Source organism: Palaemon carinicauda, chromosome 36 (assembly GCF_036898095.1).
Source record: "Palaemon carinicauda isolate YSFRI2023 chromosome 36, ASM3689809v2, whole genome shotgun sequence".
NCBI classification, from domain to species: Eukaryota; Metazoa; Arthropoda; class Malacostraca; order Decapoda; family Palaemonidae; genus Palaemon; species Palaemon carinicauda.
The window spans coordinates 71,252,431-71,272,200 of NC_090760.1; the positions used below are offsets into that span (position 1 = coordinate 71,252,431).

The following is a 19,770-nucleotide window of genomic DNA, read 5'->3' on the forward strand; positions in this document are numbered from 1 at the left end:
ATAGTCTGTCAGTAATGTCTGTTATTAAGTGTCAAATCAATATTCTTATTATTAAGTCTATATAGTCTGTCAGTAATGTCTTTTATTAAGTGTCAAATCAATATTCTTATTATTAAGTCTATATAGTCTGTCAGTAATGTCTTTTATTAAGTGTCAAATCAATATTCTTATCATTACGTCTATACAGTTATCTGTAATGTCTGTTAGTAAGTATCAAGTCAATATTCTTATTACAAAGTCTATATAGTCTGTCAGTAATGTCTGTTATTAAGTGTCAAATCAATATTCTTATTATTAAGTCTATATAGTCTGTCTGCAATGTCTGTTAGCAAGTGTCAAATCAATATTCTTATTATTAAGTCTATATAGTCTGTCAGTAATGTCTTTTATTAAGTGTCAAATCAATATTCTTATCATTACGTCTATACAGTTATCTGTAATGTCTGTTAGTAAGTGTCAAGTCAATCTTCTTATTATCAAGTCTATACAGTCTGTCTGTAATGTCTGTTAGTAAGTGTCAAGTCAATCTTCTTATCATTCAGTCTATACAGTCTGTCTGTAATGTCTGTTAGTAAGTGTCAAGTCAATCTTCTTATTACAAAGTCTATATAGTCTGTCAGTAATGTCTGTTATTAAGTGTCAAGTCAATCTTCTTATCATTCAGTCTATACAGCCTGTCTGCAATGTCTGTTAGTAAGTGTCAAATCAATATTCTTATTATTAAGTGTATACAGTCTGTCTGTAATGTCTGTTAGTAAGTGTCAAGTCAATCTTCTTCTTATTAAGTCTATACAGATTGTCTGTAATGTCTGTTAGTAAGTGTCAAGTCAATCTTCTTATTATTAAGTCTATACAGTCTGTCTATAATGTCTGTTAGTAAGTATCAAGTCAATCTTCTTATTATTAAGTCTATATAGTCTGTCAGTAATGTCTGTTATTAAGTGTCAAGTCAATATTCTTATTACAAAGTCTATATAGTCTGTCAGTAATGTCTGTTATTAAGTGTCAAGTCAATATTCTTATTACAAAGTCTATATAGTCTGTCAGTAATGTCTGTTAGTAAGTGTCAAATCAATATTCTTATTATTAAGTGTATACAGTCTGTCTGTAATGTCTGTTAATAAGGGTCTAGTCTATCTTCTTATTAAGTCTATACAGATTGTCTGTAATGTCTGTTAGTGTCAAGTCAACTTATTATTAAGTCTATACAGATTGTCTGCAATGTCTGTTAGTAAGTACTCGATGTCTGTCTACTTATTTAAATGTTCCTCTTGTCTGTCAATTCCAAGTGAAAAGTTAGTCTACAAAGTCACTTATGTCTATCTACTTTCAACTCTTTAAGACAATAGTTTGTAAATCCCTAATAACTATTAATAACCTTGTAAGTCATTTAGTTCATAAGTCATCATAGTCAATTGCCATATTTTTCTCTTAGATATAAAGTTCCATTAAGTTATAAATGTCTGTATTCAATTCATAAGTCAATATGTCATGTCTTTGTCTATCTGACATGTTTGAATTTTTACAAGTGTGTCAGTTTTTCATCATTTACACTCACAAGTCTCTATTTTAATTCGCAAGTCTGTCTGTTTGCCTGTCTTTCTGCCAGGTTTTCAGAATTCTGTCTGTTTCAATTCACTCAGAAGTCTGTGAGTGATAAATCCATTTGTTTATTTTAAATAATTCAGAAGTTTTTTTGTCAGATAGCGTTTAGTCTTCAGTCATTGTTTGTTTTTATTCTGTGAAATTCGTGTGTTGGTTTCCATTCAGTCAAAAGTCATTGTCCATTTTAACTAAAAAAATGTAATTTTCTGAATTTATTTAGTCAGATGTCTGTCTGTTTCCATTCAATCAAAAGTCATTGTCCATTTTAATTCAGAAAAAAAGTAATTTTTTTAATTGATTCTGTCAGATGTGTCTGTCTGTTTCCATTCAGTTAAAGTCAGTGTCTATTTTAATTCATAAAAATGTAATTTTCTGTATTTTTCCAGTCAAATGTGTCTGTCTGTTTCCATTCAGTCAAAGGTCATTGTCCATTTTAATTCAGAAAAAAAGTAATTTTCTGAATTTATTTAGTCAGATGTCTGTCTGTTTCCATTCAGTCAAAAGTCATTGTCCATTTCAATTAAGAAAAAAAGTAATTTTCTGTATTTATTCAGTCCGATTTGTCTGTCTGTTTCCATCTTGTCAAAAGTCATTGTCCATTTTAATTAAGAAAATAAGGAATTTTCTGTATTTATTCAGTCACATATGTCTATCTGTCTCCATTCAGTCAAAAGTCATTGCCTATTTTCATCAAGAAAAAAACAATTTTCTCTATTTATTCAGTCATGTGTATGTTTTTTTTTAATTCAGTCAAAAGTCATTGCCCATTTTAATTAATGAAAAAGTAATTTTCTGTATTGATTCAGTCAGATGTGTCTGTCTCTTTCCATTCAGGTCAAAAGTCATTGTCCATTTCAATTCAGAAAAAAAGTCATTTTCTGTATTTATTCAGTTAGATGTGTCTGTCTTTTTCCATTCAGTTAAAAGTCATTGTCTATTTCAACTCATTAAAAAGTAATTTTATGTATTTATCCGGTCAAAAATGTCTGTCTATTTCCTTACAGTCAAAAGTTATTGTCCATTTAAATTCAAAAAAAGTAATTTTCTGTATTTATTCAGTCAGATGTCTGTCTGCTTCCATTCAGTCAAAAGTTATTGTCCATTTTAATTTAGAAAAAAGTAATTTTCTGAATCAATTCAGTCAGATGTGTCTGTCTGTTTCCATTCAGTCAAAAGTCATTGTCCCTTTTAATTTAAAAAAAAAAAAGTAATTTTCTGTATTTATTCAGTCAGATGTGTCTGTCTGTTTCCATTCAGTCAAAAGTCATTGTCCCTTTTAATTTAGAAAAAAAAAGTAATTTTCTGTATTTATTCAGTCAGATGTGTCTGTCTGTTTCCATTCAGTCAAAAGTCATTGTCCCTTTTAATTTAAAAAAAAAAAAAGTAATTTTCTGTATTGATTCAGTCAGATGTGTCTGTCTGTTTCCATTCAGTCAAAAGTCATTGTCCCTTTTAATTTAGAAAAAAAAAGTAATTTTCTGTATTGATTCAGTCAGATGTGTCTGTCTGTTTCCATTCAGTCAAAAGTCATTGTCCCTTTTAATTTAAAAAAAAAAAAAGTAATTTTCTGTATTGATTCAGTCAGATGTGTCTGTCTGTTTCCATTCAGTCAAAAGTCATTGTCCCTTTTAATTTAGAAAAAAAAAGTAATTTTCTGTATTTATTCAGTCAGATGTGTCTGTCTGTTTCCATTCAGTCAAAAGTCATTGTCCCTTTTAATTTAGAAAAAAAAAGTAATTTTCTGTATTGATTCAGTCAGATGTGTCTGTCTGTTTCCATTCAGTCAAAAGTCATTGTCCCTTTTAATTTAGAAAAAAAAAAGTAATTTTCTGTATTGATTCAGTCAGATGTGTCTGTCTGTTTCCATTCAGTCAAAAGTCATTGCCCATTCTAATTGATGAAAAAGGAATTTTTCTGTTTTTATTCAGTCAGATGTGTCTGTTCCAATTCAGTCAAAAGTCATTGTCCATTTTAAGTCATAAAAAGTAATTTTCTGATTTAATTCAGTCAGATGTGCCTGTCTGTTCCAATTCAGTCAAAACTTATTGTTAATTCTAATTCAGAAAAAAGTAATATTCTGTATCTACTCAGTCAGATGTCTGTCTGTTTCCATTCAGCCAAAAGTCATTGTCCATTTTAATTATGAAAAAGTAATTTTTGGTATTTACTCGGTCAGCTGTGTCTGTCTGTTTCCATTCAGGTCAAAAGTCATTGTCCATTTTAATTAAGAAAAAAAGTAATTTTCTGAATTTATTTAGTCGGCTGTGTCTGTCTGTTTCCATTCAGTCATAAGTCATTGTCCATTTTAATTAAAAAAATAAAAAGTTATTATTTGTTTTTATTCAGTCATAAGTGTATGTCTGTTTCATTTCTGTCAATAGTTACTGTCCAATTTAATTCTGGCAAAAGTCATTATCTGTTTCTATTCATTCAACAGTCAATGTCCGTCCTAATTCGTTCATAAGACATTACATGTTTCATTCAGTCAGATACGTTTGTCTATTTCCATTTAGTCAAGAGTCAATGTCAATTTTGATTCAGTCAAGTCATTATGTTTTCATTCAGTCAAATGTCATTATCAGTTTTCGTTCAGTCATAAGTCACTATCTGTTTCCATTCAGTCGAATGTCATTTGTTTTTCTTCAGTCAAAAGTCCGTGTTTCCATCCAGTTAAAAGTCATTATCTGTTTTCATTCAATCAGAAGTCACTGCCCTTCTTATTTCAGTCAAAGGTTACTGTCTGTTTTCACTCAATGAAAAGTCACTGTATACTTTCATTCAATCAAAAGTTACTGTCTATTTTTACTCAGTCAAAAGTCATTGTATGCTTTTATTCAGTCAAAAGTTACTGTCTATTTTTACTCAGTCAAGAGTCATTGTATACTTTTATTCAGTCAAAAGTTACTGTGTTTTCAATCAGTCAAAACTCATTGTATACTTTCAGTCAGTCAAAAATCAGTCTTTTCCAATTCAGCCAAAAGTCACTGTCTTTTATCTATCCAGTCAAAAGTCAGTCTTTTCCAACTCAGTCAAAAGTCACTGTCTTATTCCATCCAGTCAAAAGTCACAGTCCATTTTCCTTTAGTTAGATGTCACTGTCTATTTTCACTAATTCAATCCAGGAGTCCCATCTATCAATTAATTTCAAAGTTAGTCAATCAGCAAGGCCTTACCTTATGCTCCTGTTTTCACAGGTCCCGATTTCTGTCCTTGATAAAAAGTCCATTGCCTTACATATACTATAAAAGTATACATTTTGAATTTCTGATTAATTCAAGTCCCTTTTGTCCAACTAAATGCTAATCATATTGTCTCAGAGTTCGTCTTATTATTCACTAAAAAAATCCTTACCTGTTTATTTAAATTCCAGTTTCTCTGTATTGTCTGCTTGTCTGTCTCTAAGTCATGCAGTCCGAAATTGTCTGTCTCGTCATATCTTGTTTGTCCGTTTCACTGCTAGCTCGGATTTGGCTATGCTTTATTTATACTGTCTATTGGTGTCTCTGTTCGCTATCTGACAGCGTGTCGCTTAGTCGGTCTTTATCTGTCTTACTTTGCAATGTTAAATATGACTAGCTCTCGATCAGTAGTTTTACCCTGTCTATCAATCTATCTACTTTAGCAAGTGCATAGATATTAACCTTCTAAGTGAATTTTTTTTTCTAGAAATCTGGGCTTCAAAGAATAACTCCATACCTGAAAAAGCCACCATTTTTATATAATAGAAATCAAAATTCTGCCTTCAATTCAAATGAAAATTCATGTAATAAAATCTAGAAGTTTTAGTTCGATAGCTCTAGAGTAATATTCTAAAATGGCCTATTTTGTAATTAGTAGATCGTTCAGAAACCCTCAGCAAGATCCCCTGAGTGAAAGGTCACCCTAGACCTTCCTTCCACAGATTGCCCAGGGCTTTTCTCAGGACGGGGCCTCCTAGACTAACATTCATAGCCCACAAGCCATCCTACAAAAGTCATGAGCAGTTCAGTGAGTGTCACACTGCTAAAAACTTCGTTAATATTAGAAATTCAGATTCTAAAATATGGTCCACTAACAGAAATGAACACGAAGGCTAAACTATTTCTGGAACATGCGTCAAGTCTAGTTGAACCGCTATGTCGAAGCTTGCATGGAACCTACACCAAATCATTCCATATGGTAATTTCACGTAGTCATTTGTAACGTATTACTCTAACAAGTTTACGTCAGGTAACATATACCGGGAAAAATCTTAGACCGTGATTAGTTTAACATTAGGGTTGCAATTCAACCCGTGACGGAACTACTTATTTACAGTGGAATACTTCCACTATCTGACCTTCTAGAAGTTCATGAGCTACCCTGTTACAGAGGCCCTTTGACCTATGAATATAATGTGATCGAATCACTTGAGTAAATTCTGGCTGGTACTATCCCAGCCGTTGGAATCCCCTATACGAATTGAAAATAAGTTTATCATTCATTCTTAAGTCTGTGGTATGAAGTCTCATATGACTAGAAAAAGCGTAAAATTAATGAAAATGAGTTTGTAACTTGAATTAATGTAATCTAGGTACTGCATCTCATTTCTGTTAATTTTGTGCCCTAAAGTGAATAATATTCTGACTAAATTGGAAAAAAAGATAACATCTGTCGTGAATCGAAATCTCTAACGTTGATCACTGTCTGGCTTACTAGTTAAGCATCATGTAGCATAAGCAGGTATCTCCTATGGATATTCTACACTATTCGAAATACTCCTTGAAATATGTGTCTCCATATCAATCCTGCAGATCCGTATCTTTACTTTGAATTAATATAAAATAATGATGATAAACAAATGACAATGTAGTGCCTAAGTTGTAATGATCCCAGGTTTAACAAAGATGACTCTACATCTCAGTTAGATCAAGTTTGTTGTTCTCGTACTATAAAATGAGTAGATTCTGAACAACCAAGTATGATGATAATTCCCTCTATTAATATCATAAGTTATATAATAATATATTGAAAAAGTAATAGATTTGATATATCTTACCTTCTTCAAATAGCCTTCCAAAGGTATGCTATACTAGGCAAGTCTGAGACCTACTTACCCCAGAACACTATATAGTTTAAGCAAGTCTCAAAAAATAATTGAATAGTCTCCAAAAAGACTAAACATATAAAGGGACTGATGATGGGAGTATAGAACAACAGTAATTTGAGTGCTAAGTCTCGTAATGATAATCTAAGATCGCAATTAGTCCTCAGAGTCTCAAAAGAGTCTAAGAACAAAACCAGAGTATGGTCAATCAGTTTTTATCTCTTATGAGATCATTTTCAAAGTTTTGAAAATAAGTTTTGTGTTTGGAGAATTGGTCCTGTTTCCCTGCAACTATATGTAGAGTGAAGGCGTGCCTTTGTTAGTATATACCATAGCATTTACATCGCTAATCTTCAGTCTACTTCTTAACTAGTAGTGTGTGTTTTATACTTCTGCGGCAACACTCTAGTATCAAAAATACCTCTTTATTTAAGAACTCTTAGGGACAGTTAAAGGATCAATGATAAATTTAAGCAAATCAATTTTCCTAACTATTGCTTCTGCTTTTTTCTATTGTTATATATCTTTAATTCACTTATCGGGGTTTTTCGTTAATTCAATTTAGTCTCTTAATATTTCGCTTACGTCATTTTAGTGCCGTTCTCTAGTCTTTTTTTTGTGTGTCTGATCGTTTTTCTTTAGTCCAGTGTCACTGCATCTAAAAAGGTCTGGAAAGACTTCCATAGTCCAGTGTACCATGTTTAAAATGGTCTGAAAAGTGTTCCACAGTCCAGTTTCGTTCGTTTACGACTGGCCCACCTTATGTGGAACACGGGCTGTACGTTGGCAGCCCATGAAGATAGTCCAGTGTCATCATGTCTAAAATGGTCTGGAAAGTCTTCCACTTTGTCTGTCAAATCTATCTCAGTTTTAGAAATCAACAAAAATTCTAAAATTTCGAAGTAGCGGAGTCAACGCATACTCTAAAAAGTCCTTCAAAGTCTGTCTTACTAGTAAGATTTCATTCTCAGTCTGGTTTCTCAGTGGCAGGAATCTTAAATTACGTCTTTAAATCAGTTGGTTCAGTGTCATTTGAGTCCTGTGAAAGAAAAACAGACGTAAGTTTATAGTTATTTCCGTTAGTAGTTTGGGAATGTCACTTTAGTCCTCAGAAGCAAAATATTGAAAGGTCATAAGACGTCCAGCTGAAGAAGATGACTCTATAATGAAGCAGTAAGTTCAGGAATTCGTAAATTATGATTATTTGAATAACTGATTTCCAAATCGTTAAAGAAATATTTAGTCGGCTGACACCAAAATAACTAGAATTTAGTACTTTAAATGACTACAGAAATGCTCGAACTCAGAGACTACTAGATTGGATGGCTAAGAAATCTAACTTATGGAACTAGCTGGTTTTAGAAAAACTGCAAAAAAAAAAGTTTGTTAACTAAATGCCAACGGTGGATGACCTCCAAGAATTGCAAAGGAATGTTCTCACGGATAAAATAGCACCGGGTAGTTTTCATCGTCTTTTCGTGAGAGGACTAGTAGGAGCCGCTGCTTTCTTGCAGACGTCCAAATGCCAGCAGGGTTCATCCTTTACCTGTATCTTGGGATATCTTGATAAAGTAAGACTTTTAGCAACTGGTGCATCGTCTCAACAGCCAGAAGTGCCAAAGGCTGTATTCAGTGATAGGATTCTTTGAGTCTTTCCCTTGGATCTGTGATCAACAAGAGAAAAGTTGTTCCATTTGATACTGAGGTAACTCTGGCAGCAAAAAGCTTGTGATTACAGACCTGTGGGAGAGAAAAGTAGCAATAGAAAATTGTGAGGTTTGGAGTACAGTGTCTTTAGCCTAAGATGCTTAATAAAAAGTGAACCATAAGCTCAGAATAAAAACAAGCTCAAAAAACCTAATCTGTCATAACATCCAGATTAAACAGTGCTCTGTCCTACATATTACTAAAGACGAAGACTTCAACCTCAATTCTTGACATCTTTTATAAAAAAAAATATGATGCCTACTTCAGTCTTCTTGAGTGACCTCATTAATAAACAAATTCTATATTAAGTCTCCACACCTCATTTCATCAAATACAAAGATTCCTATTCTGAACGATAAACTGAACCTTAACAGACTTCAAGAATCCTATTGGGATTCCTTACTTCATTCAAACAAAGACTAAAAATTCCTATTTAACAGACCTTATCTCACAACATCTTATACTAAACATACTGCTTAAGGCTACACAACATAATAAGAACCTTTTCTCAGACTAAATATTCACCCCATTTTAAATACAATCAGTAATCTATTGTGTCGACCAACTTCATTCCAAAAAAGATCGAGACTGTACCAACCGTGTGTCACACGATCGTACATAGTTCATTTTGTGAATATATTATGCTTGTATCTTCGCTCTTCCCTCGAACTAAAATGAACCAGATTAAACATGTCTGCTTTTTTCCTCTGTAACAGTGTCTGTTTTTTAAACATGAAATTTCTTGTTGCTTTGAGCTTTTGTATAGAAAGGAGAGTGTTCTATAATAAATTTACTCAGTTGCTTTCAACCTGTCTTTAAGTCACAACCTTCTCTCGGCCCATCACAAGACTCATAAGTAAGCATCCTTACCTCATCTCATCAAAGACCACTTTGGTTAGTGGACCTGTCGAAGAGGCAAGCTCGGTCGATCTACAGACATCATTATGTAGAGAAGAATAAAAGGAATCATCTGTCAAATTGGTACTTTGTAGTTCAGATGCAGTCGAACGTGAGTTGTTCAATTGCTTATGTACAGCCTGGCTTAGATCAAATGCTAATAGAAGCGCTATTTGGACTTGATTTTCATAGGCTACTGTACTGCAATCTGCATCCGCCAACGGTTTGAGTGATGTGTTGTTTTTCTGAAAATATTATGCACATATAGAGGTCATAATTGATTATTTGCTAGATAAGCGTTTTGCCCCTCAATTGAGAACATGATTAGAGGTCTAGCAAGAACTAAAAACATAAATTCTATAAAATATAAGAAAACTAGCAGCTATCTCATGAAACTTTCAGAAATGAGTGACAATGGATGAAATTTTATATGTATTCAAGAAAAACTTGCTTTCTTTTCAGATTCTTAGAATTCCTCCAGTAACACGTTATCTGAGTAGGTTTTTAAAAAGAGGTTGTTAAAAATAACTGGGGGAATTTAACGAGTAGGACTTAACATACTAAGTGAGGTTAAGCCCCGTTAGTTTATCTTACATCAGTCAGGTGTATCAAGCCAGGCTAATGGTCAAGTCAAGAAATGAGATTTGATAGCACAGTGTAACTCATTCAAATCAAAGATCACCTCAGGTAACCATCTCACCTTTGCATCACCAGCATCTCTCCTCTTTCTTCCCATCTGATTAAGGTTAACATTATTTATGTTATTCGCATTGTTGTTGTTACTGTTGACGTTTATGTTGTTCTGGTTGTTGTTGTTGTTGTTATTGTTGTTATTGTTGTTGTTGTTATTGTTGAGGATATTCGTGACCGTGGAAGCTGCAGCCATCAGGAAGTTTAGTAGGGTGAAAGCCTGGATCCCTGAAGACGATGGGCAGCTGTGGTTGTGGTCTTCAGAACTTCTTTCAGGAACCATGAAAGTGATTTTATCTTTCCTGAAAGAGAGGGAAGAGCTGAAGAGTCTGAACATGAAGGAAGAACAGTTGATTTAAATTAGAGAATCTTTCCTTGCTAAGAAAGAAGCAGTGAAAGAAAAGGTGGAGACCCTTCTTGGCAATCAGAGAAAGTAGGCTAGATCTGAAAAGTTTTTAGATGAAGAGTGTTAAGTGTGAAAATATCAGAGGAAATCTCTCTTAAAAGAACAGAGTAGCAAGAAAGGGTTAAGATTGTTCGTAGAAGACTAAAAATCTAAAGTAAAGAAGTTAATTTAGGCAAAACTCTTTTCTTTATATACTTACATTGGTTTCTTTCCAGTCGAACCACGTCTGTTCACCGCTTTCTGTCGCAGCTTCTGCTGACGCCGAAGCACAAATTCCAGTGGGTCGAGAGGTGGAGTCTCGGTGGTGGTGGTTGGAATGGATCTTGGAATATACCAAAAGGATCTGGATTCCAGGATGGATCTGGAAGAGGAGAAGATAAGCAGTGTAATGCAATTAAATGTTTGGAATTGACATATTGCAAGAATAGACAGATAACTTGCTGTAGTTAGAAGTTACATTACGTGATAGGAAATAATCAAGGATGGAGCAAAAGGATCTGGATTTGAGGATGGACCAGGAATAGTTAATTGGAATACCATATCTTTGATGTGATTAATCGAGGATACAGAGATCAAAGTAATCCTAGTGTAATGTGAGAACCTATATGTATATTCAGCAAGGAAAATTACCCCAATAGTTTTTGCATTTTTCTAGTAATGGATTTACTATGCACTTGTGTCAATGATAATAACAGTGAAAGTCACTGCAAGTCACATCTTACCTGGGTTTTCTGGATGCAACGAATGGACCCAGTATTCTTGATCCTGTGTCCTTTTTCCCAATTTTCCAGGTCTTCTTCAAAACATTTGTCCTCAGTTTTGGTTTGTTATCTGTTGTTATGTAGCCATTCCTTTGGTAAGGTCTGTCATCATCTATCCCATTTCTGAGGGAGGTAAGTATTGCTTCTCTGTCAGTCTCAAGTTCAATTCCTAATGGTGACGTCATAGCTTCGCCATAACTGGAGACTGGTGACGCCATCTTTTTGTCGTGACGGGAGAGCATCGACGTCATAGCTTCGTCATTACTGGAGACGGGTGACGCCATCTTTTTGTAATAACGGGAGAGCGTGGACGTCATAGTTTCGTCATTACTGGAGACAGGTGACGCCATCTTTTTGTCATGACGGGAGAGCGTCGATATCATAGTTTCGTCATTACTGGAGACAGATGATGTCATCATTTCGTCATAACTGGAATTTCTTAGGGATTTTCTTTCTTCTCGTTGTATTCTGAACTTCTGTCTCTTAGACAGCTCAGGGATCACAGCCTCCAACGAGGCGTTCTCAATTAAAGGGAAAGCGGGTACGAGAGTACTTGAAACTACGCCACTGTGCCCATAAGTAATCTTCAAGGCAAGAATAATCAAGAATGATTTGAATGAAAACCATTTCCTCTTGTTTTCCATTTCGAACATTGAAGAAGTTTAGCACTATAAGGTACATACGATATGCGAAGCGTGAAATCGGTGGGATTATATAAATAAATAAGTTATATCACAGCTAAAATCATTGGTAAAATTAGAGTATATCTTGCAATTATTAGCATAAGGTTATACTTCTCTGATTCCAGAATTAATTAGGAACAAGTTAATGAAGAGGTTCTCTCTTTTCATTCAAGAATAAAGACCTTCTTATAAGTCATAAATGACAACACCATTAACCTAATACTATCTCGCATCCTTCATCACTAGATAATATCGGACTATATTTAGCTTTCTTTTATTTTAGATATCTGCCTATATCTAACCTGATTTATATAATATCCAACTGTATTTAGGCCGTTTTAGATAACAGCCTATATTTAGCCTTTTTTTATATCAGCCTTTTTAGCCTGCTTTAAATCATATCAGCCTGTATTTAGTGTGCTTTAGATATCAGCCTGCTCTAGATAAGAACAGCTTGAAGTTAACTTGCTTTATATAATATCAGCCTATACTTGGCCGGCATTAGATGTCCCTAAGAGAACTTCTATATATCTTTCAAGTGTATACGTAAACACACCAGACAAACTGATCGTTTTCTCTTTCCAGTGAACAGCGCAGTACTCCAAGGGAATGTGTTGTCACCTATGTTGTTTATCCTCCTCGTGGAATTTGTAATTCATAACAAACTTATGCCTAAAACACACACTTTGGGCATCACGGATATATAGCTCGTATTGAAAGGCCTAAGAAATATTTCCTAAATACGATGAAAGGAAAATATCTCCCGATAGAAAATAAAGCTTAAATATTACTAATTGAAATCGAATTATCATATTATTATTTTAATTCCCTCCAAAACTGGAGGAATTTTTCTTAAGAATTAATGTGCAAAGCAGAATTTAACCCTGGATAGGTACGGTCCTCGGACACCCCTTTAAGGGTATACTCGGACGCGAACGACCCCGACGCCAAAAAAAATTCTTGAAAAATCAGTTTTTGCAGTAACCTCCTTTTTTCTTTTGCCAAAAAAAACTTCAATGAATGCTTAAAACAACTGTAAAGATAAATACTACTCATCTGCAGAAAAACTATTTATTATAAATATTTTAAAAAATTAAGTAGAAAAAAAAAAAGACCTGACATAAAAATTCATAAAAAAAAAGTTTATACATATATACACAAATCCTTTTAGGAATTGATTCTTGAATGTTTAGGACACATCTTGATGTATTTTGGATGAAGTCAGACCCATGGAGGTGAAGATCTGAAATGAGAAAAAAAGGGTAACTTTTTTTGGCCAAAAAAAATTGTCCAAATTTCATGAATTTTTTTGGGTACCCAAATGAAATAGGAAGTGGCTAATTTTTTTAGGGAATAAACATATGTTATCCTAAAATAGAAATATGTAAAAAAATCTTCATTATTTTGTAAATTACATTTATATCAGGGGCCATATCTAAAGGTAATTTTTTGAGTACTTGGAAATTTCGTAAAAAAATACATATATTTAATATATAATATGATATTTATGCAGGTAAAAATATACCAAAATATCACAAATTCTATAGGGAACAAGAATATATATAGATAGGGCAGCTTACGCTTCGGATATGTCCACAAAATGGCCGCCAACCACACTGACTCAGACTCCCTAATCTGCCACTTGAAATGTAGGAAGGGTATGTCAATTTCAAGGTGTTATTTACTAATCTAATTATTATTGGATATGCATAAAAATTGTATGGTGGGTTGCTGGATAATTGTCGATTATTTTACGTTTATAAAATTAAAATTCTGACCCAAAAAAATTTTTTTGAAGGGAAATAAAATCGAAAAAAAAAATGTAAAACAATATTTTAGCTAAAAAAATTTGATGATATTCAATCAAAAAAAAAGTAAACAAAATTTTCCGACAAATAAACATCTAGAGGAATCATTACTCTGTGATAGTTCCTTAGTACGTAGTAATTTTGAAAGAATTGAGAAAAAACGAAAAAATGGCAATCACCGGAAAATCGAACACATACCTATATATACGCCATATCTGGCTAAAAAAAAGATAGGCATGGGTAGCCAGATCATCTAAAAACACTTTCCAACACTATAAAAATATAAGTTTTGCGACACTACTTGCCAATTCCTTACGGTAACATGACTAAGCAAAAAAATGCAAAACAAATAAAAAGGGGGACTCGTGGAAAAATGGCCATTCTAATATACGGCATTTCAGAAAAAAAAAATTTCAGCCACGTGCTAGGCAAACCATCAAGGCATATTTTCCGACAAATAAACATATAAATGAAATATTACTCTGTGATAGTTCCTTAGTACGTAGTAATTTTGAAAGAAATGGGAAAAAACGAAAAAATGGCAATCACAGGAAAATCGAACACATACTTATATATATGCCATATCTGGCTAAAAAAAAAATAGGCATGGGTAGCCAGATCATCTAGAAACACTTTCCAACACTATAAAAATATAAGTTTTGCGACACTACTTGCCAATTCCTTACGGTAACATGACTAAGCAAAAAAATGCAAAACAAATAATAAGGGGCACTCGCGGAAAAATGCCCAACATTCTAATATACGGGATCTCAGATAAAAAAAAAGACATGCACGTGTTAGCCCAACCATCAAGGCACACTTTCTAACACATAAACATGAAAAAAAAATCAATAATATACGGCAATTCCTTACTACGTAGTAAATTTTTACAAATATTGAAAAAAAAACAGAAATTGGCAACCGCAGTTAAATACCCAATATACCAATAACTACGTCGTATCTGACAAAAACAAAATCACGCATGGGTAGCCAGATCATCTAGACACACTTTCCAACACTAAAAAAGCAAAAGTTTTACGACACTATTTCGCAATATCTTACGGAAAAATGACTTGGCAAAAAAATGAAAAAAAATGAAAAAGGGACACTTGCGGTAAAATGCCCGACATTCTAATATACGACATCTCAGATAAAAAAAAAGACATGCACGTGTTAGCCCAACAATCAAGGCACACTTTCTAACACATAAACATGAAAAAAAAATGAATAATATACGGCAATTCCTTACTACGTAGTAATTTTTACAAATATTGAAAAAAAAACAGAAATTGGTAACCGCAGTTAAATACCCAATATACCAATAACTACGTCGTATCTGACAAAAACAAAGTCATGCATGGGTAGCCAGATCATCTAGACACACTTTCCAACACTAAACAAGCAAAAGTTTTACGACACTATTTGGCAATATCTTACGGAAAAATGACTTGGCAAAAAAATGAAAAAAAATTAAAAAGGGGCACTCGCGGTAAAATGGTCCTCGTGGTGATGAACGACATTTTAACTAAAAAAAAAAACATGCACATGGTAGCCAAACAATCCACCAAGACTTTCCACAACTGATAACCTATACAAGTTGCACCATTCTACGACAATTTCATAATACGTAATAACTTTGATAATTATGCAAACTACCTCAGAAGGGTAAACTCGGACGCGAACGACCCCGATGCGTCTCAGAAATCGGGGAAGGAGTACAGCTACAGCAATGCACATCTGGACACTACTAGAGCGTGTAGGGGAGACACCTCCTGCAGGTCGATCACCCACAAATTCAGTCACAGGGGTGAGTCACGTGAGAAAAACCTGTTTTTTTTTGACGCTCGGGGTCGCAAACGACCCACCGTACCTATCCAGGGTTAATTCTCTCTGAAGGTCAGGGAGTATTTATTTCTAGAATTAACGAATTCTTTTGCAAACAAAACTCATGAATAAAAAAAAAAAATTCTATTCTAAAAATCTATCGAAATCATTACCTGAAATTTGCACCTGCTATGAAAGTATATAAAAATACTTATTCTATCACAGAGTCCAATAAAATAAATTCCTACCATAAATAAAAACATCAAAATAATCACAGCCAATCGGAAGACCTCATCAAAGCTTTTAGAAACGACCAAACCAGCTAACGGTTCAGCTCAAGCTTTAGAAAAGCTATGAAAAGCTATGAAAAGCTAGTTACCACCAAAGCCTTGTTCTCCTGCCCTGGCACGGGTACAAGTCACTGCAGGAGATGAGTCGCTCTCTGCCCAGTTCCAAAGCGGATAGGATATCGCCAACATCCAGGTCAGCTTTTCTGGGTGGTTGATCACTCAACATCCATGATGCTATCACCCGGCTGTGGGTGATAAGGGAAGAACGTTTTTTTTTTTGTAATTGGCCTGGGTTATTGTTGGGATGGGTAAGAGAGAGTTGTTTGAATGATAATGCTCCGTTATAGGTTATATATTATTTATGGTTTATTCATGTAAGTACTGTATGTATATACAATATGTATATATATATATATATATATATATATATATATATATATATAAATCATATACATACATATGTATATATAAATTACAGGTATATATATATATATATATATATATATATATAAGCATATATTACTTATCTATACAATGTAAGAATATATACTGTATGTATATATGATAGATATACATATACACATGGTACACACACACACACACACACACACATATATATATATATATATATATATATATATATATATATATATATATATATATATATATATATAATATATACACACATACATATATACATATATAGTCTCTAACCTGGCTAATACCTCAAACCATTCTAATACCACCCAAACTTACCTCAGAGCAGAAGCAACGACACCCGCAACAGACTCATCACCATCACCATCAGAAAGTGACGAAGACGCCGTCCGAGCCGTGGTACAAAACGCGTTCAGGACGCAAACGGAGTCTGTCTCGCCGGCTACTCTCTGCCACAGACCCAACCCGAGCGCTGTACCAAACGCTACTTCTTTTTCAGCTCCTGTAATGAGGATAATAGTCCGTTTATTATTATTATTATTATTATTATTATTATTATTATTATTATTATTACTTGCTAATTGAATAGGTAATTAGTCTATTAGCTTTCTCCTCTTTATGGTGCTCTGTGGCGTGAGGTCTTAATTGGGTGAAAGTTTATTTTCTATTTATGTTGGAAGTATTTATTTCTCTTTTCTATTGAGAGGAAGGCCGTTACCTCAGGGAGACTGAATGGATGTGAATATAGGCTACATACATTATTGAAAGGTACTATGCATATATATATATATATATATATATATATATATATATATATATATATATATATATATATATATATATATACTGTATATGTACATATATAAATATATATATATATATATATATATATATATATATATATATATATATACATATATATATATATATATATATATGATTATATATAATTATATTTATATAGTATATATATATATATATCATATATATATAAATATATATATATATTTATATATATTATATACATAATTATATCTATCTATCTCTATCTACCTTTATATATATATATACATACAAATGTATATATATATATATATATATATATATATATATGTTTATATGTAGTAATACGTATATATTATATGTATATACTGCATAGTATATATTCAAATAAGGATATATATATATATATATATATATATATATATATATATATATGTATGTGTGTGTGTCTGTGTGTGTTTATATGTAGTAATACGAATATATTATATGTATATACTGCACAGTATATATTCAAATAAAGATATATATATATATATATATATATATATATATATATATATATATATATATATAATATATATATATAAGCATATATATATATATATGCATATATATATATATATATATATATATATTTATATGTTTGTGTGTGTATACTAGTGTACGCGACCCGTCAAAATTGATGGATAAATATCTAGATAGATATGCACATACACGTAGCCACCTCTCACCATGTTATTACCAAAATCTAAAGAAATTATCAACCCCTCTTCCCATACCCGAGGGGCGAGGAGAGACCAAGTTGTTATACGTCTGGTAATGCTACTAGGCACGACCGGAAAGAAATATATATATGTACGATATAGTTATATATTTTTATATTTGTATAACTGTATATAGCCAGACACTTGCTCTTCATTATAAATGTGATATGCAGAATATAATGAACTAAATGTCAGGTTTTTTTTTTCTTTGAATTCGAAAGTTATTTAAGAAAAATGTATTACCTTCGAGAGTCGTGTTCAACCCCCCGTTTTCTATGCCTTCCTGACGCCCGGCACTGCTGGGGTAACCACTCAAAGTTTGAATCGAGGGAAATGTTCCTCCTGTAAGTCTATTCAGCGGCTCTGAATGGGCCATTCCAGAGTTCTTGTGTATCGTGGAAGTCACAGCTTCTTCAGATCTTGTATTTTTCCTGCATTTCAGTTGATGACTAGAATACTCAGGCTCTTGGGATCGACACACGTCTTGGATGATTGTGTCGATACTCAGCTCCTGAGGGAAGAATGTGCAATGTTGATTATGTTAACAATCATAGTACAACTTTTGAATGTTATTTATGTTAATAATCATAGTACAACTCTTGAATATTATTTTACGACAACAATCACAGTATAACTCTTGAATATTGTTTTATGTCATCAGATACTGTGCAACAAATTAATGTTTTATTTTTATTTGATTAATGGCATTTAGGTAGCACAAGTTAGACTGCAAATGGAAGGGATTCTTGTAAAAAAATTTCTAAATTCATTACTCCTACTAATTTTTGACAAGGTAATAATAAGGGTTTTTTTCTTAATTTTTCACATGTCAAAATCAAAATAAAATTTTGTATATATATCTATAAAAATCAAAATAGTTACTTATACTCTTAATTAACTATCAATAATTGTAAGTTCTATTTTTTCATAAAAAATAGTCATCTGGGGAAAAACCCAAACATCTATATAAGCAAAATATGGAGAGAGAGAGAGAGAGAGAGAGAGAGAGAGAGAGAGAGAGAGAGAGAGAGAGAGAGAGAGAGAGAGAGAGAGAGAGAGGGGGGACAATAGAGAGAGAGATCTTTCCATAATGAAAATAGTGATTGAATGGAATGTGTTTTATTTTATTCTTAACAACGCCTACCCATCATCCCCCTCTCTCTCTCTCTCTCTCTCTCTCTCTCTCTCTCTCTCTCTCTCTCTCTCTCTCTCTCTCTCTCTCTCTCTCTCTCTCTCTTAAACCAAACAATCAATCCCTATCAATCATCTTACCCTCTTCACAGACCTCCCTGAGCGACGCCCCATCGGTGGGCGGAACATGACATTATTAACATTATTATTATTATTGTTATTGCTGGCCACGTTGATGTTATTATCATTGTTGTTGTTGTTGTTATTGTTATTATTATTATTGTTGTTGTTGTTATTGATGTTGTTGGCGATGTTGATGGCCATCTGGCCAGCGGCCATGGCGAAGTTGAGCCAGGTGAAGGTGGAGATGCTGCCTGGGGACGAGCAGGGAGGGATGCCCTTCTTCTTGGATTCCGGGGAAGGACGGTACACGCGCCACTGGCGACGAGTCCGCTCCGCCCTGTGGAAGGATGAAGGTTATATCCTTTTTCTTCGGAGGACTTTCAAACTGGTGCTTTTTTCTTTTTTTTTTCTTTTTTTTTTAAACTCCAAATCATGTTTTGAGTGTTCTGTTTGCCTTGCTGAAGGATAAAGCTCGTGTTGTTTTTTCTCAGATTTTGGGGAATTTAAAAAGTTTTTTATCATTATAGTTTCAAAGCAAGCTTATAAGGCAACTGCTTCCCCTGTAGCAAGATGAAATATATATATATATATATATATATATATATATATATATATATATATATATATATATATATATATATATACAGTATATATGTGTGTATATATATATATGTATATGTATATATACACACGTATATAAATATATATATATATATATACATATGTCTATATATATATATATATATATATATATATATATATATATATATATATATATATATATATATATATATG

At 33.0% G+C, this 19,770-nt stretch overlaps 1 protein-coding gene across 1 annotated transcript in view; it reads right to left on the minus strand.

Moving 5' to 3' along the window:
- Positions 1-7,082: 7,082 nt before the first annotated feature.
- Positions 7,083-19,770, minus strand: part of LOC137628683 (myb-like protein W) — a 25,049-nt gene continuing 12,361 nt past the window's right edge. Inside the window, exons 2-11 of the mRNA XM_068359835.1 lie at positions 18,994-19,312; positions 17,965-18,232; positions 16,493-16,676; positions 15,826-15,981; positions 11,093-11,788; positions 10,570-10,731; positions 9,975-10,266; positions 9,248-9,519; positions 8,112-8,410; positions 7,083-7,709 (exon numbers count right to left, since the gene is read on the minus strand). Of these exons, the coding sequence (XP_068215936.1) occupies positions 8,341-8,410; positions 9,248-9,519; positions 9,975-10,266; positions 10,570-10,731; positions 11,093-11,788; positions 15,826-15,981; positions 16,493-16,676; positions 17,965-18,232; positions 18,994-19,312 (2,419 nt within the window). The 3' untranslated portion in view covers positions 7,083-7,709; positions 8,112-8,340. The remainder of the gene's footprint in view (positions 7,710-8,111; positions 8,411-9,247; positions 9,520-9,974; positions 10,267-10,569; positions 10,732-11,092; positions 11,789-15,825; positions 15,982-16,492; positions 16,677-17,964; positions 18,233-18,993; positions 19,313-19,770) is intronic.